Below are 26,911 nucleotides of genomic sequence, written 5' to 3'. Positions count from 1 at the left end.
AATTGTTGATTCATTGTAAATGCAATCAAGGTGTGTGTACACATATTTCTTGTTAGGGCTTTTTGTTGTTGCTTTTAAGGTTGTCATTAACCCTTGGTAAATTTCTGTAGTAACTTCACCTGAATTTGTGAACTAATGTTTTTCTATATTATAGACCATCCTGATTGGAGAAAAAACACTAAGGTTCCATGACTAAATTTTCTACAAAATCCTAAATGCCTGGCACTTCCATTTTATAACTCACCAAACAGTATACCCACCCGGCCACCCCTCCTAACTCAGAAATTAATACCATTGGTCAACTTTATGACAAATCAATTGCTGCAGGCACGATAAGTATTATTACATCTGTACATAAGTCTATCTGTGCCAGTTTGATGCATGTATATATAGCCTGCATGAGATGAGGCCATACCACTAGCTACTTTGGCAAGTAAACAAACTAAAGGTGTATCTCTATTTATATACAGCAATGTTTGGCAAGAATTCAACAAATTGCCATTTTTTGCTTGTTAAAGATAATCCCCTTTTAATCTTACTCATGTTATGCATGTATACATTGTATCATATGCTTGGGAAGCATCTGGAATATTAAACTAGCGAATGATCTTAGTCGTGCGGTAAGAAGACCACACTTTCCTAATCCTTTTCTACTATTAGCAAGGTGAAAAATGATTTTTAGCTTTAATTTCTAAATTTCAAAAAGTAAATAATCTATATGTTCCAAAATGTAAGTATTTCTAGCATTTAAATCTTGCAAAAAAAAAAGAAGCTATGATACTATTCATTGTATTACTTATCACATCAATCAATTCATATTCAAAACTCTTTCTATTTTACTCTCACCTACTCTTACATCCTCATATATTCATATTTATTAAGGGGCATCGTAGTTATTTCTTCTTGACCTTCATCCTTGCAAAATAAACTCGGAACAACTTGCATTTTGGGAACTAATCTAGTAGTTTTTTTTTTTCTGTTGGGCCATGTTCGGCTAGCATGGTAAGTAAACTTACCTCTCTCGTTTTCTACGCACAAGCTTCCCGAACTACTAAACGGTGTATTTTTTGCAAAAATTTTCTATAGGAAAGTTTTTTAATCATATTAATATATTTTTTAATAATAATTAATCATGTACTAATTTATCACTACACTTTCCACGCCGGGGTAAGTTAATTAACTTAGCAGGCTCGAAACGACCGCGGCCTTGGTTTAGTAATTGGTGAGATCATGAATACACGTCAACTGATGATGTCTTGTTTTTAGCAGCTACCAACATAGCTTTGCTCCCAAAGGAGGACTACTAGAGTTGACAACATATGGCCGATGGAAGGGTCCATTAAAGAGAAATGATGCTAGGCGCCTCTGCCTCAGTCGATCTCCATCTTGCCATGTCGTGCATACTGCATTCTCAGGTTGGTTTCAACATGTTTCAGCGAAGCCTCTCAAGTTGGGCTGGGCCTCTAAACCTGACAGATCACGCGATAGCAACTGATCGATCTTCACAACGTTATTACTCGGGAATGGAGTGGTGAACATGCATCCCTACTGACTGATCTGTTAGCTAGTGCCGAGTTGCCTTTTTGCTGGTGATTGATCTGTTATTAGCTGTAAAGGGTTGATATCGAATTCTTGGCCAACTTCTAGGCATGACAAACCCTTCCGGTTAGCATTCCTGCTTTGAATAATTAATCAAATGAACTATAAGTAATTGATCTATCAACAAGACATCGCTCCACTCTCAAGGAATTGTTACTTGCCAAGAATTTGTCCACTTCTAAATTGTAATTTTAAAAAGGAGTTCCTTTATTGTACACCCAGCTATCCTATGCTATTAGATCATACTAGTGATCTAATGGCTCAAATCCACTCTATGTGAATAAAATTCCCTGTGTAACATAGGTAGTATACATTAGTATGTAGTATATACTAGTATAAGGGTCTTATAAGGAAAATGTCATAGTACTATATATTTAGTTTGTTTATGAACAGGAAGCAAGAAAAAAGAACACATATGGCACACAAATAAAGAAGAAGAAGAATGAGCGATCTCACCGTCGAGGAGGGGTTTCAGCGGAAATCGAAGAGGAGGATGGGTCGCAGCACAACACCACTCGCATGATGGACTGCCATTTATTATGTAATTCATTCAACATGAATTTTGCGAAAGCAGTCCAATTTTGACTTGATTTGGGAATAGAATCCATACATTCAAAACTTCGGGAACAGGCATATCAGGTGAAGATGAGCCGTCCTCTTTGTCAGGAGACTGTAAATTCTAAATTCTAAAATATCACATATATGAGTTTCAGCAAAAAATCCACAAAAGGTTCCTGCTACTCGATTCACACTTTTGTATACACTGTATGATACGGCATTGAGTTTTGAAGCACCTAATAGAAGTACACTAAATGATAATCTTATTTTTTTCAACTTGATCGCCATCAACAATACCTAAGCAAACTAACAAAGTACACCAAGCCGCAAATCAATTCATGGCCAGTTAATTAAGGAAAAAAAAGGCATCATCGAGCACAGAGTCAAAATAGTTGTTCCAACGTTCCTCATCAGTAATGAACTCCCTTCCAAATGAACCGGTATGATAATTGATATACCTGATGAGCACCTTTTGTTGTAAAAGAAATAGTAGTCACTGATTTCTAAATCAAACCAAAAAGAGAGAAACTAACAGTGATGGGTGATGAACGACAATTGTTTTTACCGACACCACAAGCAGCCAGATACATTGACACGGGCGAGCCCAAAACTCCGGCTCCGACGACCAGGATCGATGACCGTGCGAGCTTCCGTTGTCCTGCGGTAACCACCAAGTGGATGAGTGGTGGTGCGTAGCAAAAGCAGCGATCGAATGAAGCTGATGACGCATGGCGTGACGAGGTGGGGAGAGGAAGCGGAGCGGGGCCGACGCGAAGCTGCGACTCGAGCAGGCGCAGGGCGAGGGGGTGGGGGGAGGAGATCGGCGGGAGGCAGGGAAAGGAGATCGGCTGCCGTCGACGGCGGTTCCTCCCTCACCACCGGCAGGTGCTGCGACGGCGCCGGGCCCACGGCACAGGGTGGGGGTGGAGAATTTTCCTGAATTCGCACCAGTTTTAGAATTTGACACTTAATTCGCATGACTTATAAATTTATCACTGAGAGTGCATATTTTTCTTTTTGGTACCCTTTTCTCTTCTTTTTCTTATTTTAATTCTTTTTCTCTAATTTTCCCTTTACTGCACACATGCTATTACCGTTTTGCCCTTTGCTTTGGTATACAGAGATTCAATCCGCCCCTCCCCTTCCCTCCTGGCTCGCTCCTCACGGCAGCGCGCCGTCCATCCCCGTCGTCATTCCGCGGTGATCTCCAACCGACACGCTGCGCCGGACCACCACCACCTGTCGCACCCTGCCCACCCGCTCAAGGTTGGCTCAAGATTTGGGGTTAGACTGGTACGAACCTCGCCGCCGCCGGCGTCTCTACGACGGGCTACACCATGCGACCTCAGAGCTGTAGGAGCTATGTCCGGTTGCCCACCACCATAAAAAAACGTTGCTCTGTATGTTCTTGTGAAGATGAAATTGTTGTTGCTCGAGTGCATGGCACATGTATGCATATAGTCATGAAAATGAAGCTGCTGCTGCTGGAGTTGTTTTTTTCATTGTTCCTTCCTGTTATACGAAAAGGAAAATTCAGGGGAAAAAATTTAAAATAAGAAAAAGAGGAGAAAAGGGTGCCAAATAGAAAAATATGCACTCCCAGTAATAAATTTTGAAAGTCATACGAATTAAGTGTTAAATTCTGAAACTGCTGCGAATTCAGTGTTAAATTCTGAAAATTCTCGGGGGTTGGGGGAAGGAGATAGGTGGGCAGCGGGGAGAGGAGATCGGCTGGGCGTGCGGCATGGTCAGGATAGCGGGCGTCATTTCGGCGTGTTTCTTTATTTTTTTGAGATAGCGAGGCATCGTTTCGGCTAGGGATGGACACGTGGCGAAAATCTAGACTGGGACCGGACGGCTATGATTTAACGGTAACGTGGCCTTGTAAAAATCAGTATTTGTGGTGAACTATACAGTAAGAGGGGATTCTTTATAAGTGGCTCCAATTGTTGATTCATTGTAAACGCAACCAAGGTGTATGTACACATATTTCTTGTTAGGGCTTTTTTTTGCTCTGTTTCATATTTTCAAAGTAGTATCAAATTCAAAAGGAGTCGATGTATTGTACTACTGTTTTTAAAGTAGTATGTGTCTAGAAAAGCCCCTTGTACTAGTGTTAACATAACTCATTACACATGTATATAAGTTTATATATCGATATTGGTTTCATGCATATAGACATAACTAGTATGAATCAATACCATTACTTTGGTAATTAGTAATCAAGTTCATGGTGTACATTTTTACATGTTTGGTTAGGTTTCAACAAATTGCTCTCCATGGTTCTTAGAGATGTACCTTTTTTTTCAATGAGAAGTGTCTGGATAATGAAACTAGATATCTGTATCATGCAGTAAACAAACAACACTATCTAGTCATTTTTCTACTACAGTCGCATTTTGTTCCATGTGTTACTATGCAGGTTAAAATGCATTTGGTTATTCTTTCTATGCATTTTAGAAAAAGCATAGAGTTTGTTTTTTCATGCCTCACCAGTGAATAGGACAATGACTACAAGTCAACTTTTTGACCATCTTCCACTGAAACAGAACGCGCCCTCGGGCGTTGCAACTTGCAATCCATATCTGCATGGACAGGAATACTGGAAGAGTGGTGAACAAGACATGTCACATCGACATAGATCTGTGGTGGTTGTAGCAGTTGTTAGATGTGCCTGCCTATGTGACAAACTGGCCATGTCCACGCTCCAGTTGGTTGTTATATCTTCTCAAAACAAGTTAACTAAGTGCACACTAGGTTCATTATTTTGAAAGAATACAATACTGAACTACATACAATGAGCTTTAAGATATTCCGAAGATGGTCTTATAGTTGGGGACTGGAGATGTACATTTTCCTTTATATATATGTAAAACTTTGTTCAATCGATCTACTTGTATGCATTGGCAAACAATCTAGACAAAAAAAGAGCAATTTTATCATCCTTAATAAGGTACCAGGAGGTACCACTATTTTTTATGTAGAATTTAGTACCTCTTGATACTTTCTCAAAGATAAAAAAAATACTCACAAAAAAAAATAGATATGGGCATATGGCGCAGGGTCTGTCATAGTGTAATTTGTTACTGATTAATACTAGTATAGGTAGTGATAAAAAAGTTCCAAGAGGCTATATACAAATCAGTAACTAAAATGAAGCAAACATAACAGGAAAGGGAGTAGTGCTATACTAGGAGTCTAGGATCTACCCTTGAATGTTACTAGCCTCTATTACTTGTAACGATCGATACCTTTGTAATTAGCAAAAATAATCATGCTTATAAACAAATGTGTGATTTGGTATTTGCTGCATTGGATATATTCATAAATGGTCTTGCGGTTGGAAGATATCACTTTAATGTAAATTCAGAGGGACATGACCAATTGATATAGTGGCTCATATGACAGCAGAACATGCTCCTCTGACGTGAGGAAGCCTCATTATTTGGGATTGTTGGAGTTGTTATTAATAGCTACATAGGTGTAGCTTAGAATGGAGTATAAAGTTTGGATCAATCAGTCCAAAAGCCAAGTGAAGATATATATGTGGGCATATGGAGTTATAGATTCATGTTGGGCGATAAAAATGTTAGAAGAGGCTATATTGGCTGCCCTGGCCGCATACATGTGCATGTGCTAAGCTTGGAAAGCATCAGAAACTAAGAACTGCGCTATTGCATCAACTTGTAAGCAAATCATATGCGCCAGTCCAGTTATATATTCTACTGTTTCACCAATGCATTTCTTTTCTCCATGTTGGGTACGGGTAAAATGTGTGCATGTTCATCTTCATTTGCCCTAGTTAACATCATGAAAAATTCATGCACTGTGTTTATATGATTCATGTAATACGTCCATAACTATTTTTTTCTTGTGTTTCTCGTGTACTTCTTTTAAGTCGCCGGCAAGAAACTCAAGGCAGCGATGGTAGGGAGCAAAGTGCATCAGGGCTTCACATGATGGTGGCTGATAGCCATCGTTGAAGCTATCATCAGCTGCGATGAGCTCTTTGGAACTCTGGGCACTTAACATGGGATCAGCCTGAGCACTTAACATCAGCGAAGTACCTGTTGATTGGTTCCATGAATCAAGGCCAGCACTTGATGGTTTGGCCTTTTGGGGCTTTTTGGGGCTTCTACAGGTTGTTGGTCCGTCAACTAACCTTGTACTAGTTGATCTGATTGCTCGGTCTGATTGCTCACTTGTTGTCTATTGACAGTACTTCTCTCTAAGCCTACTTAATTCAATTTTAACATGCATGCATAATTTCAATGCTTGATTTTGCAAACATGATTACTCGATGGAAGCTTATTGTTGTGAGGTATATCGAAAAGAAAAGAGTGAATAAATGATCGAGGTTTGCACATAGACTAAAAGAAAATATCTTATCTGCATTGCTGCCTATGGAAGAAAAAATTACAAGAATACCTGCATTCTTATATAAATATAAAAAGTTTATATTTTTGGAAGAACGGTGTTTTATTAATTAATAATAAGATGCTTACAATCGTTTGCAACTAGGCTATGAAATATGAATACAAGTTGGGCCTTAAAATCCATAAATCAATGGCCACAGTGTCCAGCAGAATGAGTGAATTCATGAGCCACGAAATTACACCCTGTTTTTGATACCAAGTCCACAAACGTCTTGTCCTACCTCACAAGTACACTGGCAAATGACTACTTGATCACCATCTTAATAACATCTCTATTATCTAACAGTACAGTAGGTGCCATCATACGGCAGATATACAAAATATCATGAGGTAAATAAACAAATGGTGGCATTTCTGTGATTTCTCATCAGGTGTAAACAACAAAAAGGATATTTTATACGATTGTAGTTACATAAACATGCACATCATCAATCATCATATGGAAGCAGTCTACTATAACTCTTATGTAACTAACAACTACCCCACCTCAGCCACCAAGAAAGCTCCACAAAAAGGGAGGAGAAAAGAAATACATGGAGGGTAAAAAACCCTTGTAATCAGAAGGATAGCACCAGGAATGAACTCCATGATTGGACATATCAGGATACTATTGAGGTTCATCCTCAATGAAGTTCTCAGAAAGACTGCGTTGTGACAAACGATAATAAAGAATTCCCATCGTTGCTATACATGCCCTGTAATAACATAGAACTCTACATTAGTGTACATTATTAACCCTGAGTATGAATTCAACATAAGCAAGCAAACCAGTTAAAGAAACAAAATATAAAACATTTGAAAAATGTAAGCAAGTCAGATTAATTTCAAAGAATAGCACAGAAAGTCAACTACAAACTTTGGATGATAATCAGCATAAAGGGTGTAATTCTGTCAAGTACCAAAGTCTATTAGCTTCGCATGGTTATGATGTGACACAGTATTGTACGCATATACAGATATACTTATTAGCAATAGTAAAACAGTTGTGTTTCCAAAAAGAAAATATGCACTACCTCTTGTAGTTATCGTAAACCCAAAAGGTGCAAACCCTCTACAGAAAAGAAAACACTATGGTAGAATTTCTATCAGAAAGCCATTATCATACCAAGTTCCAATGAATTCTCCTGCAATTACAAACCACTGGTAGATTTCTTCTAAGTTCTAACAGAGGGTAACATGAGGGTTCTATGTATGTATTCTTCTATTCTTGAAGTGTACAAAAAATTACTCCGAGCATTTCTGTGGCAAGCTGCTGTTAGTTTTTCCAAGCCCTGCTATTGATTTGAGACAGACTCATGTGGTGGAACTGTGGCATAAAGATCAACATACAACATTGTTGGGCCAAGGATTATTATTGTCTTGACTTAATGTTTGGGAAGATAAGAAACATTCGATGACCTAATTCACCGATACATCTGAGACAACTGTTAAATTTCTAGATCACTAAAGATTAATGCAACTTTACTTTAATATAGCATACTAACACCAGAAGCATGCAAAAGCATGTCAGAAAGCTTACATGATCGCCATCGCAAGTAAGATCTTTGTAGGATCCATTCTTGATGATTTTTGATGTCGTGAACGGCCTTCTGGGGCATCACTATCTTTTCTAGGGGGTGCCGTAACTGGCAGTGTAGGCAGTGCACTGGACCAGAAAGGTAGCAGCATCCTTAGAAATTTGTGACGGAATGTACCTGTAGTTGGAAACCATGTAAGCACAACAATGATATACTATTCTTTGAAGTAAATTTTCAGCTCAATGTGAAATACATATCAACCAGATCTTTCCTAAACCAGTTTTAGATGAAAAATTGTAAGCAAAAATGATTGAGAATTATGAAACTGGGAGGATCAGAACAGATTTGAACGTCAATGGCATCTGCAATCCAAAGTAAACTTCATTCCATATTACCCTGATTCATCTAACAAATCATGCTTGGTTATTTGCTGTACTAAAATGCTACCGAGATTTTAAGAGAAATTGGTTTAGTGACATCAAATGTGCCATCCAGCAACTTGAGTACACTAATACAATAATTGTGCCAATATTTAGAATCAATCATTTCTTCAAGTAGAGGATTTAGGACATTATCTTAAAACAAAATAAATCCTATGTAAACTAAAAGAAATCATTCCCACGATAATCCCCAAAGTGCACCAACAGCAACTGCCAGCTTCCTCGGGAGGCTATTCCTGCCAGCTGCCCTGATTCACAACAATTTTTGCAGCTAGCTGGTGTGCTGTGCCTCACTGATCACCTGAGTTTTGCTACTCCCAAACACCTGCCAAAGCTATGCCTGGTTCCAATCCTGTTGGAGTTTATTCAAGCTGCAAGGAGACCGCTGCACTAATTGGGGAGTTTTCAGCAGGGGCATTCAGCCTTGCTGCTATCCTTTTGCTTTGCAACCTGTAAGTGACAATATTTTCGAGTTCCTGATGTAATTTTGGGATTTGGACATAGATGAATGTTGCTTTGTTGCTGGGTTGTTGTCTGATGCCAAAAAGGAAAAAGAATTTGCACATCAGGAGAGGATGCCATAAGAAGTTAACTTGGACAAACCAATGAGCAATCAATTTGCAAGATCTAAGACATGACATAAAACTTAAAAGAATCAGTGCGTTAGCTGAAGCAATTACTAGGGGGCAACTCGGCAATCATCTGCAGCATCCTTTATATGCATTGCCAAGTGGGTGGCGTGTGAAATTTTAAAAAGTTGCCTGCAATTTCAAAGGACTACCATTCTTATATGTTTGTACGGCTGCCAGAACTATGGACAATGACTTGGTCAATGCAATTAAGCTGTTTGTTAGTGAAAGGCATTCATGCTTAGAAAAAATGAAAGCCAAGTGATATATGACAGTATCACAGCAATGTTAGCAACTAAGCACATCAAACTGCAAACAAAAAATGAACATGATTATTTCTGGGAAAGCGACATCATGACTGTAGAATGATAATTAAAATGTGGAGCAGTAAGAGCTCTGCTAGTAAAAATTTGATTTAGATCATCATATCGATAAAGCTAAAAGTACTTCAAATAACAGTAGATGTAAGTACAAAATATCCTGCAAATTGCATGCTTACCCCTTTTGGTATACTTTTTGCGGTTGGCATCCTCATCATCAGCGTAATAAGAGATCTCTGAATTTTGTCTCTCAACGTAGTTAGCACCTTTTCTTGTCATGGCACTTGGCTGCATAATAAAGGTATAGGATCACTATGGCTAAGCTAAAACAGAATGTCAAAAGTTGGTGGATATTAACCACATACAAAACTACATGACTCACCCCATGTGGGCTAGGACTTCTGATGAAGTTGGATTCCTGATCTGGGAACTGAGTTGTTATTGGACTAGGACCATCTATTTCAACTATTTCTGGTTCCATATGACTAGGTGTCCCAGATCCCACAGTAGCAGAATACATTCCAGCAGATGGTAAATTTGCATCCATACCAGAATTGATTATGTTCGCACCATTTGATTCTCTATCACCAGAAATAGATACACGTTTAAGAGGATCTGAAGCAAAAGCAGGAGGGGTGCGAGTATCAGCTTTAGGCATTGTCACAAAATGATTTCCAAATATGTTCTTCTCCAATCCAGTCTGCAGTACATTGGAAAAGTACAGGCTTTATCAAACTGTGATATGAGACAATTATGTCTTGCAGTAAATATACATGACAATAAATTGGGGAAGCAGAACAATCTTGTGACTGAGATTCTCAGAAGTAATATATGGAATCAAGGTTCAAGACGACTAATATACCTTGAAATTAATTCAAGATTCTGCAAGTTAAATTTCATGTCACGTCACACAAGTATATTTCTCATGCATAATTGTTCATCACAAAAAGTACTGGGAACTGCAAAGAACAAGCCAATTGGATTCTCTCATGGTGAAAAGACAAGTGACAATTAACTTAACAAGTTAATGAGTTTACTCGCATGAGTAGAACATAGCCATGGGCATCATTACAGGAAAGAAGTAAAACCAACGGTTTGGATTTTGCAAGCAAGGAATATATTGAATGATCTAACCTGGGCTATTGCTTCCTTTAGTTTAGAGTGAAGGCATGAACCAGTATCTTTAATAGTTGAAGGAGGCCATATCTGCAAAGAGATATCATAGCTCAAGGTCATGGAACTGTCACATCATCAGAACTATAATAGGTCAAATCAGCCAGCCATCCCTGCAGTCTCTTTTGGGTTAGAGGGTGAAAGGAGGGAATGGTGAGATGTTGAAACAAACTTACAGGTGTAGAACAAGAAGGACAAACATATCCAGCTGGAGCTGTTTGGGTTGAATAACTTTGTATGTGCGATATCAAACATCTTGTGTGCATGACATCTGAAAACAGTGAAGAGGAAAATATCTTGTTACAAAGATGGTTTCATGAAATGAGTGAACTCAAAAATGCTGTTGGAATGTTCACATACGCAAGCAACCCAATCGTGTAGTATCTTCATTCCCAGCTTCCAGAACAGAATTGCAAGATGAACAGTGTTGTGGCCAGTCGTATTCAGGATTAACAACCCATTCAGCATAATTTTTAACCTAAAGAATAAAGAGTTGGAAGATGTCAGTTCTAAAACCAAAGCAAAATAACTTGTTTTCTGAACAAACTTGTAAAGATTCTCAGTTGCATGTAACATGCATAAAGAAGTTGCAGGAGAACCTAGACTCTTGATGGAAAGTAAAAAGAACAGAAATGATCATATAGTGCACCACTGTTGTTCATTTTTTTATGCATACTAAACGATACTTAAGTACAATTAAAAAGGCATGCTTTAATGTCCTTAGTTGACCAATAGGCATTACCCAAGATGATAGCCATTTAAAACAGGTGAAAATATCAACAGAAACCATATATTGTGCTTGTGTTGCAAAAAAACTATAGCCTAACCTCTCCAAATATTTCCTGGGGAAAATAAATAGTTTACCCAAAAAACAGCTGGCGCCAATAGAAATGAGTACAAAAGAAAAATGAATGCTTTATGGAGAACTAGCATATCTCAGTGCTAATATTCTAGTTTAGGCACTATACATATCAAGAACTCATCACTAGCTCAATGTTAATTCTTGCAGATTTCATCCATGTCATATAAAACATTAAACATGTTAAGTTATCCATATCTGTAAGGGAATATCTTCATACAGAACTGTCCTGCTTATGCATACATGATGCTGTATATTGGTATCAAAATTCATAGAACTCGCCACCATATTCACAGCTTCGTGCAACAGTAGGCAAGGTGCGGTTTCGTGATAACTTTGATTACAGCAGTGTAGGTGCAAAATTTGCTCTGTTTTAAGATTAAGTGTCAGCAAGCTAAATATCTCATTAACCAACAAGTAGAAACTACCTAAAGGACAGGTGAAACTGTGGAACACTGCAAGCATGAAACACAATATGCAAATAATTGAATAGTCTCCTAATGGCTTAACTTGTTCAACCAACAGTAACCAACAGACTAGTTTGACTCCAAGTGATGCTCACCACGCATAACTGATGCTCGGGAAAGCAGATGCATTCACCGCAGACAGGGACCTTGTGCACGAAGCAATAAACCCTCGTCGCCTGCAAACCAAAGCAAAGGCAAGCAAACAAAGAGATCCATAAGCACGAAATGTCAGCTGTCACTCACGATATCGACCATTAACCGGAAATCTCCAAACACCATCAGACTAACAAGGTAAGCAACATCGCGCTATGCCGCCAGCAACAAGCTCACAAGGTGCTCGACGAAACGCTCGCGCAGCGAACATGCCCGTTCCCCCAGCTACGAACAACCCACACGCACTCCCCCCCCCCCCCGCCCCATCCCCCGACCAAAATCCCCAAACCAACGCGCTTGCCGAACCCCGGTCAGATCCTGTGCCACGCCCCCCAGATCCCGAACCCGCCGCGCCAGAGCGACGCGGCACCGGAGCCGGAGACCGGCGGTGGGGTGGGGTGTGGGTTTACCTTGCGGCATTTGCAGACGACCATCGCGGCGGCCCGCCGCCGCCGCGTCCGGCCCGGGGGAGGGAGTCGAGGCGGGGCGGATCGGATCGGATCCGGTCAGGGGGAGAGCGCGCGGCAGATCTCGCGTCGCGTGGGGGAGGCAGACGAAAGAAATGGGAAGTGTTTTTTTTTTTTTTCCTTTTCGGCGTTTGGTCTTCTCGGTTAGTTTTCTTCTCGGTCGTGAGTAACGTAACGTGGCTGGGATTGGGAGCGATCGTGGCTCTCGGATTTGTATCCGATGGTCGAGGCTCACCTGCTGACGTGTTGATGCTATATTTCGGTCCGAAGGTTTTCCAGCAGGGAAGGTACGGATCTTCACTGACATAGCTACTCGTCATATATTGTGAAAGTCACTACAGAATTAATTTACACGAATTTTTTTTGAGAAATATTATTCTTTTTATGGAAAATCGTAAAATCGGAGGCCGTTGCAGGGAAATCGCAAAAATAGAAACATGTCAAACGGGGGAGGTCGATAGCTACCTGTCGATGTTTTGCTATTCGACAGGGCAGCCTATCGAACGACGGAAGGGCGATTGGGCCCACCACCGGCCACCGCGCGCCCTGTCGGACCGTCGGATCGGGGACGTTCGACAAGTCCCCGCATTACCCGACCCTATCAACCTGTGGTTATTCGACGGACCGCGCCTGTGACCCCTGTCGGCGTCCGGCTGTTTGACAGGTTTGTTTATAAACCGAGCAGCGCTTCCCTTGGTCATTTGCTGGACCACATTGCCAAGAATGACGGACCACATCGCCAACAGCCGCGGAGAGTCGTTGTAGGCGCCAGAAGGAGTGACGGGAGGGGCTAGCACACCAGAGAGGAGGCCGAGGAGATGTTAGCCAGGAGGAAAGAGGTGGCGACAACCTCCACCAGTGAAGTTAAGGTATACATTACTAATCCCTAAGTAAATCCCTAACTAAAGTTTATTAAAAAATGGTTTATGATTTGTTAATTGTTTTGCATTTTTTTAGTGTTAGTAGGTATGGTTGGTTAGCATATGTTATTGCTTAGATGTATTTAAGTAATCACAAGTTTAAATTAGTTGTTAGTTAGTACATGTTATTATTTAGTAATGTGTTAAATTAGGTAGAAGGTATTATATTCTATTTGGATTATGAAACCAGTTGTTTGTTAACAATAGTTGTAAGTTAGTACATGACAATGTAGTATAAGTTGTAATAGGGTAATTATCAAATAATTAAATGGTTAAACGTTAGACAATTTGTTAATTTTCTTAGTTTTCAGTGTTAGTTGGTATGGTTGGTTAGCATTTGTTATTGCTAAATGGTAGTAGATGTATTTAAGTAATGGCAAGGTTAAATTAGTTATTAGTTAGTACATGTTATTAATCGCAAGGTACTATATTTTATTTGGATTATGAAACCAGTTGTTGGTTAATGATAGATGTAAGTTAGTACATGGCAATGTAGTATAAGTTGTAATAATTATCGAATTAAACAGTTAAATGCTAGACAATTTGTCATGTTTTATCAGGATGTCAGGTGATATGTCCATTCATTTGTATTATAGCGATGCTCCTATTCAACTATATGATAGCGGGGTGGATTTGACTGTATATGCCTTCCATGATATTAGTCTGAATGCACTGGAGCATATGGGTTTCAACGACCTGTTAGGGTGGTTGTATAATATGTTGGGGTAGATCCAGTGCTCGATAAATTTGTGATAAACATTGTGTGGCTAGTGAGGGGTCAACGTGGATGGCAATGGAGAGTAGTGCAGGTTGCGTCAATTGGAAGTTGGAGAAAGTTTGTTAGTAAAGTAAAGGAGAAAAGGTATAGCCTGGCAATATTGGTGCAGAAGACGACATGTGCTGATCGATCGGGGGAGCCAAGTCATGTCGTGGTGGAAGAAACTCCGTTGGAAGGTCCACAAGCAGAAAATGTTTGATGGACTGAGCTGAGCACGGTCGAGAGGAAGAAGCAGTAGAAGGTAGTACACAAGCAGAGGTCATTGTTCGTGATAATAATCGTGAGGCCGACGGCTCGGATGACGAAGAACCAGATTCGCCTATGCGTGTTGACATGTAAGGGAAGTGTGCCGACCCAGATGCTCCCTGGGTGGAATGAGGCGGTAGTGGATCAGATGGAAGTGCAAAACGAGGAATACATTGTGCTTGTAGTGGAAGGAGAAGATACAACACTGTGGGACAACCAAACCGACATACCCGATGATTGGATGACCATATCAATGAGTCATATGAAGGTTAATGATGGTTTAGATGCCCACTAGCGTTATGACAATAAGCAGGTGCAAGTTAAACAGATATTTCATGAAAAAGGCCACCTACAAGCTGTGGTGAAGAGGTGGGCATTTGACCTGAAACGTGAGTTTAGAGTGAAGGTTTCAACTAGGACGACATACGATGTGAAGTGCACACAGGCTCGATGTCCTTGAAGAGTGAATGGTTACAAGCCACAACATGATACTTTATGGGTAACTTCGAGGGTTGAGCAACATACCTGTTTGTTAAACACAGATGGCGGCGATTACTGACACGTTTGCCCCTCAACCTCGCTCAGCTTATAACTCAATGGTACGTGTTTAATAAATGTTCAACTAGCTCACCACTCCTAGTATTATTAATAAATATGCAACTACTTCAATAATTTTAATTGTCTTTCTTACTTGTGCAACATGCTGAATTTGTTGAGCAAGTTCATGCGGAGTCCGATGTCATGTTGCAAAGACTAGAGACGCGACCTACAGTCGTCAGGCCTGACGACGTGGTGGGCGTCCTACGCAGCTTCCGTGCCCGTGCTGCTGCACTGCTACGTCGCGTCTCCTATCGGAGCACGGGAGATGTGGTGCAGCCGTCGGCCCATAGGGGATCACCACCACTACCCGACGTTCTAGCGTGGATACCAGTGGTCCATCCACATCACGTCGTGGGTATGAAGCGCCCCGCACATCTCATAGTCGTCCTTCCATTTAGCACACCCCAGCATCGGAGTACACCAAGGGGTCAGCTAGATTAGGGGTACCCACGTCGAGCACAACACATCCACGCCCGTAGGTACTACAAAATCCGACATCTGTTCGCTCTACCCAGGGAGCATCTGGGTCGGGGCACTTCCCTTACATGTCAACAGGGGACAACATGCTCAACACACCGACATAGGGACTTCATATCACTCCGTGTGCGCAAGAGTAAGGGCACACACAATATACATGTAAGTCATTTTAAACAATAATACACTTTAGGTCTAATTATATGTATCATTACTAAGTACGCATTTTTTTGGTTTCTCCCTCTTATACAAACAGAGGATGAGTACGATTCGGTGTCGACACATCACGGAATGCCTGCTTACTCCCCTCACACTGCATTCATTGAAGACTTCTTTTTCACTGAGCCTCCTCAAGGGGACCCAGGGTTGGATGACTGGCATGCATCACCTTCGGTCACACAGCTAATACAGGAGACAAAGGTCATTCGGTCACATGAGGCGACACCCCAGCACGCAGCAAGAGATAGGCACCCCCGATAATTTGACATATCCTACTGAGAAGATTAGGCATAGAAAGAAGGCAGACCTAGCAAGTGTGCGAAGGGCACTAATTGTCCTTGACTTATCTATTTCTATTCAATTTTGAGACATATATGAAACACATTATTATTAACTAAGTCCCTAAAGTGCTATTTCATAATCTGTTTCTTCTATTATGCTCATTTCTTCATCCGTTACAATGCTTTCGAGACTTTCGTCTTACTTATACGTCCTTACTAAATAAATTACGATAAAGCCATAAAACCAAAAATATATACAAACAACGAAACTAAATAATTCAAATATACCAACAAATAAATAATATTACAATAATATTTCACATAGTATTAAAAAATGCAACAAATAAATAATACTACATACCTACAATAATATTTTACATATTATTAAAAAAATGCCACAAATAAATAATACTACAAATCTACATTAATATTTTAAAAATATTCAAATAATACAAATATATAAACAAATAAATAATACTACAATAATATTTTACATATTACTAAAAAATCCAACAAATGAATATTCTATAGATCTATAACAAAAAAACCGGGCAATCAAACTTATGGTGTTCGACAGGCCGCAGTCCAGGAAGTTCGACAGGGTATTGTGCATGGCCTGTCAACCTTTGGGAGGATGACAGCACCCCTGTCGAACTGCCTTCGTTCGACAGGACCTATCGACCAAGCAGTCGTTCGATCGGGTAACCAGTCGCTGTTTGGCATTCAATTTGTCTCCTATCGATCAGTGACTGTTCGACAGGCTACTAATTTGGCGACTTTGTACGGACGGCCTCCAATTTTACGATTTTCCATAAAAAATAATAATATTTCTCAAAAAAAGCAATTTACACTATATGAGATTATAGGGGGAAATCTGGTTTTGGACTAGTTGTCATAGCAACCGTCGTGATCTTATATTTGTCCTGTGGACATAAGGTAACCACGAGATGGTATCTATGCTCTTCTGATGATATGTAATAGTTATATTCCTATTGAGTAGAGACAGTGCTGTTATTATATAGAACATATAAGAAGAAAAAAATATAGGGGTGATTGTTTGGCATTTTAATGGAAAAGTTTTTACAAATAAAAAATAATTTATGAATATATATATATATATATATATTCTTCGTGATCTAAAAACCAAGGTTAGAAAATAAACTAAAATGAAAATAATCTCAAAATATACTCCAAATTTAAGGTTGAAAATTTAAATTTTGCTTTATAAGTATAAGCAGAAGCGAAAAGATAGGTTGATAGCCTAGTCTCCAACTTTGACTTAATACGATAGAACACGTAGTTAGCATTGTGTTGGCTACCTTGGTTTGTCATCACTCCCCTTCGGGCATTGTATTTACACCCTGATACGAATAGAGATACGGATTAGGTATGACTTTGTATTTGTTTCCTTACCAGGGACTCTTACTTATTTGGCTAGTACTCTATAAAATATGTATATGCTTTCTTTTCGTATTGGATTATAATATCTCTGTTACACCGATAGTAGCATTGGAGCTCTACTCAAATAGAGATATACCCCTTTTTTATCTATTTCTTTTTCCACCTGAAATACTCAAATAAACTTATTAGCAAATGTTAAAGCCCCTGATCAATGCCAGTTAGCTTTAATATATGTATTTCAATATAAGCAAGTAATTTGCGATTATGAAATACCTAATAAATTTTGTGTACTCATATGTAATTTGTCCATACTTATAAACCTTTTTTTTTACTTTTTCAAGTTCTGACTGGATTTTTTGTCATGGTTAATTCATCATAGAGACTATGCCCTTTGTCGATTGAAGAACAAAAAAATTCAAGCTTGCATAGTAGTCAGACAAGGTATACGTATCATATAATTTGATAATATGGAAACTCTTTTATTTGTCCTGACTACCCAAAGATGTGAGTAGTAAAAAGGTGCAAATATGGAGACAAGACATCTGTCAATGTAGAAAGTAGCAAGGTATGCAATTTAAATGCATATATGTAAAAACTTATATGTATGTCATCCTTCTTTGTCCATTATCATGTATGCATCTAGCTGGGGGTACTCAGACCACCTTATCAGAATATTTTACCAAAAATTGTTACAACAACGAAGAGCTTGACGTTTAGTGTTATACAAAACATCAGACATAGCCACTACTTCATCAGACCATTTTTTCATTCTTTTCTTATTTATTGATTATTAGACTTTCGTTGACATGTCGCATGAGCAATTGGAGTAGGCTTTCGACTCATGGGCACCTTTGAACTGGTACATGTTTTTGAAGTTAAGTTATGAAGTTGTCGATCTTAGATTTATTTAGTCGCTAGATGATGTTGTTGGTGCTATGAGAACTAGAGTCTCCACACCAGTGACTCTTGACGCCAAATGACACGTTCAAATATACTCCGTGGATGGAGGTATCGGGCCAACTCGACACCTAGCGGAGGCACCAGTAGGGACGTCTGGACAACCCTCGGCATTCTCCACCAACCAAAATTAATAATGTACCTACCGTATTAATGTCACATATTATTTATGTCAGACATACATGGTGTTTGACATATTTTTCTCCTTACCATGCATTGAAGAAGATGAGACATCTTCTAATATCTCCATGGTAAAGGCGACACCTCTGTCCAGTCCGATGAATTCCATCAAGAAGACCTTCTGCTCATGTTAACTAGGGTACTGTAGCTATCCTATTAGTGGCACTATGGTATCTACTCCATATTATAAAATAGGGGCTTTTGCAAATTTGCCATTGGTTTTTTCTAAATTGATGCCACTTGAATGACAGTTCAAGTGTATTTTTGCAATTTTCTAGTGACGATTTTGCAATAACGTTTTAAACCAGTGATAAATTTACAATTGTCCTTCATACCTCTAAAGAAGATGAGGTCAAACAGAGCGAGGATTCCAGAGAGCCAGGTAAAAAACATGCCTATGCCAAGAGAGAGTGTGTGTGAGAGAGTATGATGAGGGCTCTAGCTTGAGGTCCCTCCTATCTCTATTCTACTAAACATCATATCCATTCATCCATACAATAGGATTAAGGTATTGTAACATCCTCGAAATTTTAGGGTAAAATTTTTGTGAAAATATTTTAAGTTGTTGTTCTTTGTTTTTGTCAAGTTGGAGCTCTTAAAACTCATTCCATTTCTTTTATCTTTTCCTTTCGTCGCAATCCACCTAAATCTCCGTCATCAATTCAAATTCATCTTCATCTGTAATTAACAATTACCCGATTCCCACCATTTATCCCAGAGATCAATGTCAATTTATTTCCTTTAGCCAATATCTGCTTATTAAGTTCATACCACAAAATTCCGGTGTTCATATAAATTTTATTTAAAGTCATACCGATATCCAAAAATACTAGACTTGTTTATTTAATTTTGTATCATTCGATTTATATCCAAAGTCTCCACATCAAATCTTTATTTAAATTTCACCCATTCAAATTCCAAAGTCCTTATATTAATTTATTTACTATCTAAAACTGTCCCAAATAATCTAAATTTATTCCAATTATTAAAATTTGTTACCCAGGGTTCTACCGAATCCTAGCGAATCGCTGTTGCATTCGCTTATCCGAATTCCTTCCATAAATTTCTAAAATTATATATCTTTTGTATCTTGACCCGAAACCTATACAGTCTATTTTTTTCCCCTTATTACCGACCCGTTTTTCTCGAATCAGCTAAATCAATATAGATTTTAATATTTTTCCTTTCAGCCTAAACCGGCGCAGACCAGTCGGAACCGAGTCGGTCCGAGCCAGCCAGTTCACCCGTCCCATCTACCGTTTCTTTGTTTGTCTGTGTACGCCGTTGCCGCCGCCACGCAGCTGCTCCGTCGCCACGCCAGCACCCACGCGTTGTCATCGCAAGCGTCGTTATCAGCAGCAGATCGAAGCCAAGCCGGCTGTCTGCCTCCGTCTCTCTCTCTCCACCGCCTCTGCTGCCAGCAAAGCAGAGTTTTGCCTCTATCGGAGTAGCAACCGACATCGTCGTCATCCATATCATCCAGCCACTGCATCGCACAAACAAAGCATAAGCAAACCAAAGCCGATCACGGCTCGCTGCTCTTATTTTACTCACCACCGCCATCCATCCTCCATCCATCTCTATCTGGTTCATCTCGGCGGCTGCCACCAACAGCAAAGAAGATTGCCGTGATCTTCTCCTTCGTCTTCCCGAAGCTGCACTGCCTCCCATGGCCGGAGTCGTTGCAGCGAGACTTAATTTTGCCGAAGCTCGAGTTTTGGTCACCCGCACTTGTCTGCAAAATTCGTCATTTCCTTTGCTCCATCCTGGAAGTTGAAGGTAAAAATGAAATCCTTGTCCCTTCTTGTGTGTTTCCCCTCCCTTTACCCGGTGAAATCGTCGCCGGAATCATGCCGTCACCATCGCCGGAGCTACTGCCGACGTTCCCCTGTTCGTTGCCGTCGGGCTGCACGGCGCCCCAACGGTCTGCGTCTTCCCGCGCCCGGCCAATGGCCTCTATACCGCCGCCGCCCTCCACTAAACCTCCCAGGCCGCCGTGCCCTCGCCGAAGTTCGCCGGAGCGCCACCGCCGTGGCCGTCTCCGCTGCCAGATTTCCCCTCGGCCTTCCGCTGCCGGAGCTCGCCTCCCTGGCCGGAGCCGGCCATCCTCACCGCCGGCGTCCTCCATGGCCACCGCTCCCTGTGAAGAGAAAGAAAAGAACGAGAGAGAGAAAGAAAAGAACGACAGTGAAAGGAAGAAGAAAGAGAAGAGAGAGAAAATAAAGATTTTTCTACTCGGAAATAATTCCAAAATTCTCCTTTTCCCTTTAAATCAATTTGACCATCCGTTTGATCTTCGATTTCAAATTCGAGACCTATTCTAGGACTCCTTGAATTATTTCGAGTCCAATGAAACCGTTTTCATCACCATTCGAGACTCCGAAATCGTAACCTTAATTTTGGTCTCCTGTTTACTATTCATTAATACCGGCGAAACCACTCGAAATCAATTTGACCTTTGACTCGATGTATTATTATTTGGTTAGCCACTTTGTTACACTGAATAATTATGCAGTCAAATCCGGAGTTTGTCCTAACATGTCGACGATGTTTGAAGCATCAATCTCCTACATCATTTTTTTCGATTTGACTTTAGTTAATTTCTAAATTCTTTTATTCCTATAAGTTAAGCCTTCCACAATTTGAACTATTGATTTAATTCAATAGTTTAGTAGCTTACAAACATTATTTAACCATTCATTTGATTCGAGTCAAATATACCTGATCTATTGTTTCTAACCTAATCACCCACTTATTCTATCGCGCCACATATGAACATAACATAACCATCCCACCACATAATTCTAGCTTCCACTATTATCAATCGCTCAATCGCTATTATAAGCCCTAAACGATATCTGTTCGAACTTCCAACCCTAACCTTATTCTTCGAAACAACTAAAGCCTATTCAAATCTACCCATCCTTCAATTTTCCATAATATCCCTTCAAATCATCACTTCAAGCTGGCATATGATCATGGTATCACAGACTCATACAGTAACCCGGTTATTGACATTTTCATGAATCCAAGTTTGTGTTGTTTACCACAAAATAACCTCATCTGACCTATTGTTTTCTTTTTTGACACGATACAACACAATCTTTATCTTTCTCATATATAGTTTAAGCTATCATTCCTATCCAACGGCTTAGAAAGTTTTAACCTTCAACCAGCCATTGTCTATTCATATTACCTTTCATCTGAATCAACCCTTGCCTCAAGTTATACTCGATCTTTATCATGTAGTATTTAAATCAATCTCGCATTACGCGGAGCCACATAAAATCATAGCATAATATCGTGGTTTCTCTTACTTCTAATCCATATTATACATCATTCCAACTCAAATCATAACCATCTAGGTATACCTCCTAGCCCTCGATCAGTTTAAAAGTCTTCCGAATCCCTCCCATTTCCTATCCAGCTATTATCTTTTTTAGCTCCAACTAGAGTTGTTATTTTATTGTTTATTTATAGCTTTTAGTTTTACAGTTTTGTTTATTGTTGGTTCTTGTGTGCGTGCGCTAGATAATATGGAAAAAAGTTTATCAAGTCACTGCAGGAGCTGATGTGGACCTAGATGGCTACGTTGAAGCTCCCAGAAAATCACATATTGCAAGGCAAGCCATTAATCTATCCTTGATCAACTTGAGAACCTAAGTAAAGAACCACTTAGTTATTTTATGTATTATTTACTTGCAAAGTTATTTTGGTGTATTACTATTTTCAAATAATCATGCTACATTAGTTATTGCCCTATACTTAATTCATTATTATTGCCAATACCATAAACTACCATATCTTTTCCCTGATAACCTAGGTATAGGTTGTATATTTCATTAGATTAATATTATAGTGGGTAATACCACCAAAACCCCGTATAAAATATGTTTTGATATGAATCACTCCAAACTGGAGCGATATGGAGGTTAATTTTGAGTAAAGATGATGTTTTGAATAATTTTCTCATGCCATGTGAAGTGATGTAATTACGCCCATCCGCATGATCGAGATATTTGAACTTAGCGTATACTGCTCCAGTGAATTGATGATCTGCAGCCTATCTGTGTATATGGCAATATCGGCCTTAGGTGTGTACTGGCCACTGAGTGTTGGTGAGAATTGTATGAGTGAGGGTGCTGCGTGTACCCAGGGTACTATGTATACCCAAAAGAGGTTAGGAGGAGCTGATGTGCCTCTGAGACGCTCAATAGTGGGTGGAAGTTGTGGCGGGTTGGAACACACCCCCTCTGCGTTCGGGACGGGGCCAACAGCCACAAAATCCTTTAACCCGCTAGGTGGATCTTAGATGAGCTTGGGGTAGTATTATGTTATGTTATGTTATTTACAGCTTTACAAACTGTGGATATCATACGGGTAAAGCTGGCCAGACACTGCAGAGTCATACAGTATTCGAATACACCGTACTCCCGGTTAACGGAGATACGTCATTGGGTGATTCCTATTCTCATGGTATAAGTAATTTTTTATAATTAAAATGAAGATTTGATGATGTTAAGAATAGTGGTGATGTAATATTACTACTACTATTTTAAAATATCATTTTATACCTTTTTATGAATAAAATGTTTATGAAAGTAGGGCAAAACTATTAATGGTAGGATTGTTATCAAAACCCCTTTGATGAACCCTATTCCTTTGTACTCCTTGCATGTTTTATACTTGTTTAGTTATGGTTATGGCTTGCTGGGTACTTTTGTACTTACTCCTAGCATAAAATGTGATTTAGAAAAGCAGGTCTTCATTAAGATTGCTCGTGTTAGGGTCGCTTCCTTCACTCGAGCTTGCCTGTGGTGTTGTTGGGTCTTCTGCTTGCTGCCTGGTTGTCTTTCTGAAAAGCTAGTCCGACGTGCCATATTTTTGCTGCTAAGTAAGTATAATTCGTCGAGCTTGTGCTTTTATACCTTTTCTGTGTGCAACTGCATCCTGGGCAGTTGTGGTTTGTGGGATTCCTGTTTATTTCAAGTGCACCCCCACAGGTATTGCGTCTCCACGTGACTCGAACATGTATAAATCCATTTGTTTGCGGATTTCTTTCATGTATCCTCATCCTCCCTCATCTCTACACATTACATCCGCAGTCCCCAACCTTCCCCTGCACTCCCTGAGTCGAACACAAAAAAGAGGTCTGCCAACATCCTTGCTCGAGGAGTGATCCCCTGACAAATGTCAAGCAATATAAATCCTCCAAGTAGTGTTTGCCTTGCTCAAAATCAAACCAATTATCCATAACAAATAGTTTGATAATGATGCCTAGAGAACTTTTGGGAGTAAAATACAAACTGAAATTTAAAACCATTTTTAGTCTATAAGTTAAGAAATCATTTCCCTAGCCTCCATTGTCTTCTCATAAACATAGTTAATGTGTTGATAGTCTAAGTAGGGAAGTGATATAAAGAGTTTTGATTTGTCTGAAGAGTTGCCTCTTGTGCTGAAGAAATAATTAATTTCATCACTAACATACAGGTGATACGACCACTAGAACTCTCCTGGCATTACCAAGAACAATGGCATAGTCCTGTCAATGTGTAATATGGGTAGGACCGCTATGACAAAACTAGTTTTGAAAGCTAGTGGCGCGGGACCTAACCATGTTTTTTTATTTTTTTGTGGTTGGACCGCTAAGACCCTATTGGTTCTGCAAAAACCTATGGTGTATTCAGATTTTTAACCACCGTATGGTGAAAAAACCTTTCTACCTGGACTGGTTTCATGAAGACCTACGACGTATTCACATCTTCGACCACTATCTAGGTGGGAAAAACTTTCCGCCTGACCCAATCTCATGAGGACTTGTGGTGTACTCAGAACTTTTACCACTATCCAGGTGTGAGAACCTTTCTGCCCGACCTAGTCTCGTGAAGACAAGCAACATAATCAAAACTTCAACCATATATATCAGTACTCGGGTTGGTAGTCAGAAGCGCATTTCCATGTGGTCAATATGGATTGACATTTATTTTTCCAACTCACGAGTATACCAAAAACATGGTCTTCTTCATACTTTTTTCGTCACAAACTTAGTTCCGATTGTATTTGAATTATATATATAGTGAGCCACCTGAAATAGAAACAAGCTTGATAGATTCAAAATGCTGGTGGTCTGTTTATATTTCTTTTTTTATTTTTTGACATAATTTGAAGTAAAGTCATTTGAGCTATTCAGTGTGCATTGGAAATAAGACATAATAATACAGTATAAGATGTAGCAGTGACTGTCGTACTGTTTATTAAACAATTTGCCTCCGGCACCCCTTTAAAGTGAATTTCCTTCTTCTACTTTGGTAGTGTATACGAACTAAAATTTGTAGTCAAAATAAAAGTTTCTAGCTCGTCTGCGAAATTATCAATAACTTGGACAAATTAAAAACGCTTCATTATACTGTTCTTGAAAATGTACCGGTACTATTTCAATTATTTTTTTATGATGTGTATATGCAGTTTGTTGATGTCTTCATATTTCCGATGCAACACACCGATACATAGCTAGTATGCACAAAAATGCATATATGTTCCAAAAGAAATCTTGGTTCTCATACCAAATTTTAGATCAATCTCTTTTGCGCCATGCAGAGGCAACCACAACGCTTAATTAGAACGCTACCTCCATAGAGACCAAACAAAGAAAACAAAAGGCTAATTAAGTTAAACCACAAATGCACCCAATATTATTATCAACCGGTTCTTCTCCGTTGGAACGGCGTGATGACAGATATTTTTTATCCTAAAGAGAACAAGTGGCAATGAAGAGCTACAACCACGCCTTCCGTTTAGGCACCGACACTAGTGGCGCAAATGTCACACCTGCATTCTCGATCTCCGCATTCGTAAGACGCGAGGTGACCACCCCGTCTCATCGCCACCAGCTTGCAGTTCCACTTGCATAGTGTCTTGCTGCAGGGGTCCAACCGATCTATCTCCGTGGTGCAGGTCCCAGGATCAAGCTCATCTGCTCTACAAAACGCGGCATATTTAACAACATTCATATGTTTTTTAACGCCGTTGACACCCTTCGTTTTATTTAAAACTTTGTATAAATATATAAAATTATAAGTCGCGCTAAATGTTACCTTGGTGATAAATCAAATCATAACAAGTAATTAATAATTATATAATTTTTTAAAATAAAATAAATAGTTAAATATAGACCCAAAAGTCAATGACGTCAAATACATAAATTAAAGAGAGTACCGTGGCTGGATTTTTACATCTCGACGCCGGATGTGTGCAGGAAAAAACAAACATACTATGAGATGTTAAAATCAACCTATATGATATATGATAGATCGTAAAATCAAATCTCGTTATTTGTGGTGTTGTATCTCTCCGGCGTATTCGAGAAAAATAGTTTGAGAGGTAGGGAACAGTAGTACTTACCAGCACAAGTTGGATTTCCTAGCACAAGAAGGGCTAGGAGAAAACATATACACACACATCTTCCGTCCATTTCAGATTGCTACACTCAAACTCTTGGTCTTTCCACACCGGATTCTTTTTTTTTTTTTTTGGTCTTGAAGACTTGAACCAAAAAAAAAAAATGTTACGTTGAAGACGATAGACACAGGTTGCCATCTTAAATAGATTTGTAGGGAGAAGACCCAGAGGGAAAGTACTAAAACATGCATGTAAATCAAGAAAGTGCATATATGGACATGAGGAAAGTAGAATCCTTCTCATTAATATGCTTTTATTGACACTTTATTAGTAATAACTTGTGGTCATCCTTGGACATATGACATCTATGGTTTCTATCTATAGTTATCTATCTATCCATCCTATAGTTCACAAACATCGAGTCTTCGCTCGTCTGATCCTCGATCTTCAAATCCATTGTAAGTAAATCATCTATTGTATATCCAACGACCAAGACTGTCCGCATCGTGCTCCCACTTCCCAATTTCTTACCCACAATTGTGTGGCCTCCTCTTGTCACTGTATAGCCCGTCTGCCCATGATCACATCCTCTCTTCCTGTTGGCCATTGTACGGTATACTGTCTCTGTCGCCAATCCTCTTCCTCCGGTGGGCTTCACGCCGAGTGACCAAGGATCTCTCCGTCTGCGCCTAACCCCTCCTCCGCTACACCGTCCTTGTGCCAGGATGTCACCATGGTGGCCCCGTGGCATCTGGCACCGGTGCCTTGTGCTATCTATGTCAAGTATCGACTGTTGTTGCTGGTATTCACCCTATCGCCTTTCTCCACCACGGGATGTT

At 39.7% G+C, this 26,911-nt stretch overlaps 1 protein-coding gene and 1 long non-coding RNA gene across 4 annotated transcripts; both read right to left on the bottom strand.

The window, feature by feature from the left end:
* Positions 1 to 1,191: 1,191 nt before the first annotated feature.
* LOC107305121 lies at positions 1,192 to 2,837 on the bottom strand. 2 transcript variants are annotated; one of them, XR_001551217.2, is made up of 3 exons: positions 2,210 to 2,837; positions 2,056 to 2,126; positions 1,192 to 1,675 (listed from the first exon to the last, which is right to left on the bottom strand). It is a non-coding gene; the product is annotated as an uncharacterized LOC107305121 (long non-coding RNA). The 2 variants fall into 2 exon arrangements; XR_001551218.2 differs by lacking the exon at positions 1,192 to 1,675 and adding an exon at positions 1,738 to 1,889.
* Positions 2,838 to 6,924: 4,087 nt separating this feature from the next.
* LOC102709031 (zinc finger protein-like 1 homolog) lies at positions 6,925 to 12,732 on the bottom strand. Of its 2 annotated transcripts, XM_040528318.1 has the most exons (9): positions 12,562 to 12,732; positions 12,094 to 12,174; positions 11,033 to 11,150; positions 10,849 to 10,943; positions 10,634 to 10,705; positions 9,882 to 10,199; positions 9,679 to 9,787; positions 8,113 to 8,287; positions 6,925 to 7,288 (listed from the first exon to the last, which is right to left on the bottom strand). In XM_040528318.1, exons 1-9 carry the CDS (start codon positions 12,583 to 12,585, stop codon positions 7,201 to 7,203), a joined length of 1,080 nt encoding a protein of 359 aa, XP_040384252.1. In that variant the 5' UTR covers positions 12,586 to 12,732; the 3' UTR covers positions 6,925 to 7,200. The 2 variants fall into 2 exon arrangements, with proteins under 2 accessions (XP_040384252.1, XP_040384253.1); XM_040528319.1 differs by lacking the exons at positions 6,925 to 7,288; positions 8,113 to 8,287 and adding an exon at positions 8,313 to 9,084.
* Between the last annotated feature and the right edge of the window lie 14,179 nt (positions 12,733 to 26,911).

Source organism: Oryza brachyantha, chromosome 10 (assembly GCF_000231095.2).
Source record: "Oryza brachyantha chromosome 10, ObraRS2, whole genome shotgun sequence".
NCBI classification, from domain to species: domain Eukaryota; kingdom Viridiplantae; phylum Streptophyta; class Magnoliopsida; order Poales; family Poaceae; genus Oryza; species Oryza brachyantha.
The sequence above is the reverse complement of the archived record's forward strand: the minus strand, read 5'-3'. Positions and strand labels throughout refer to the sequence as shown.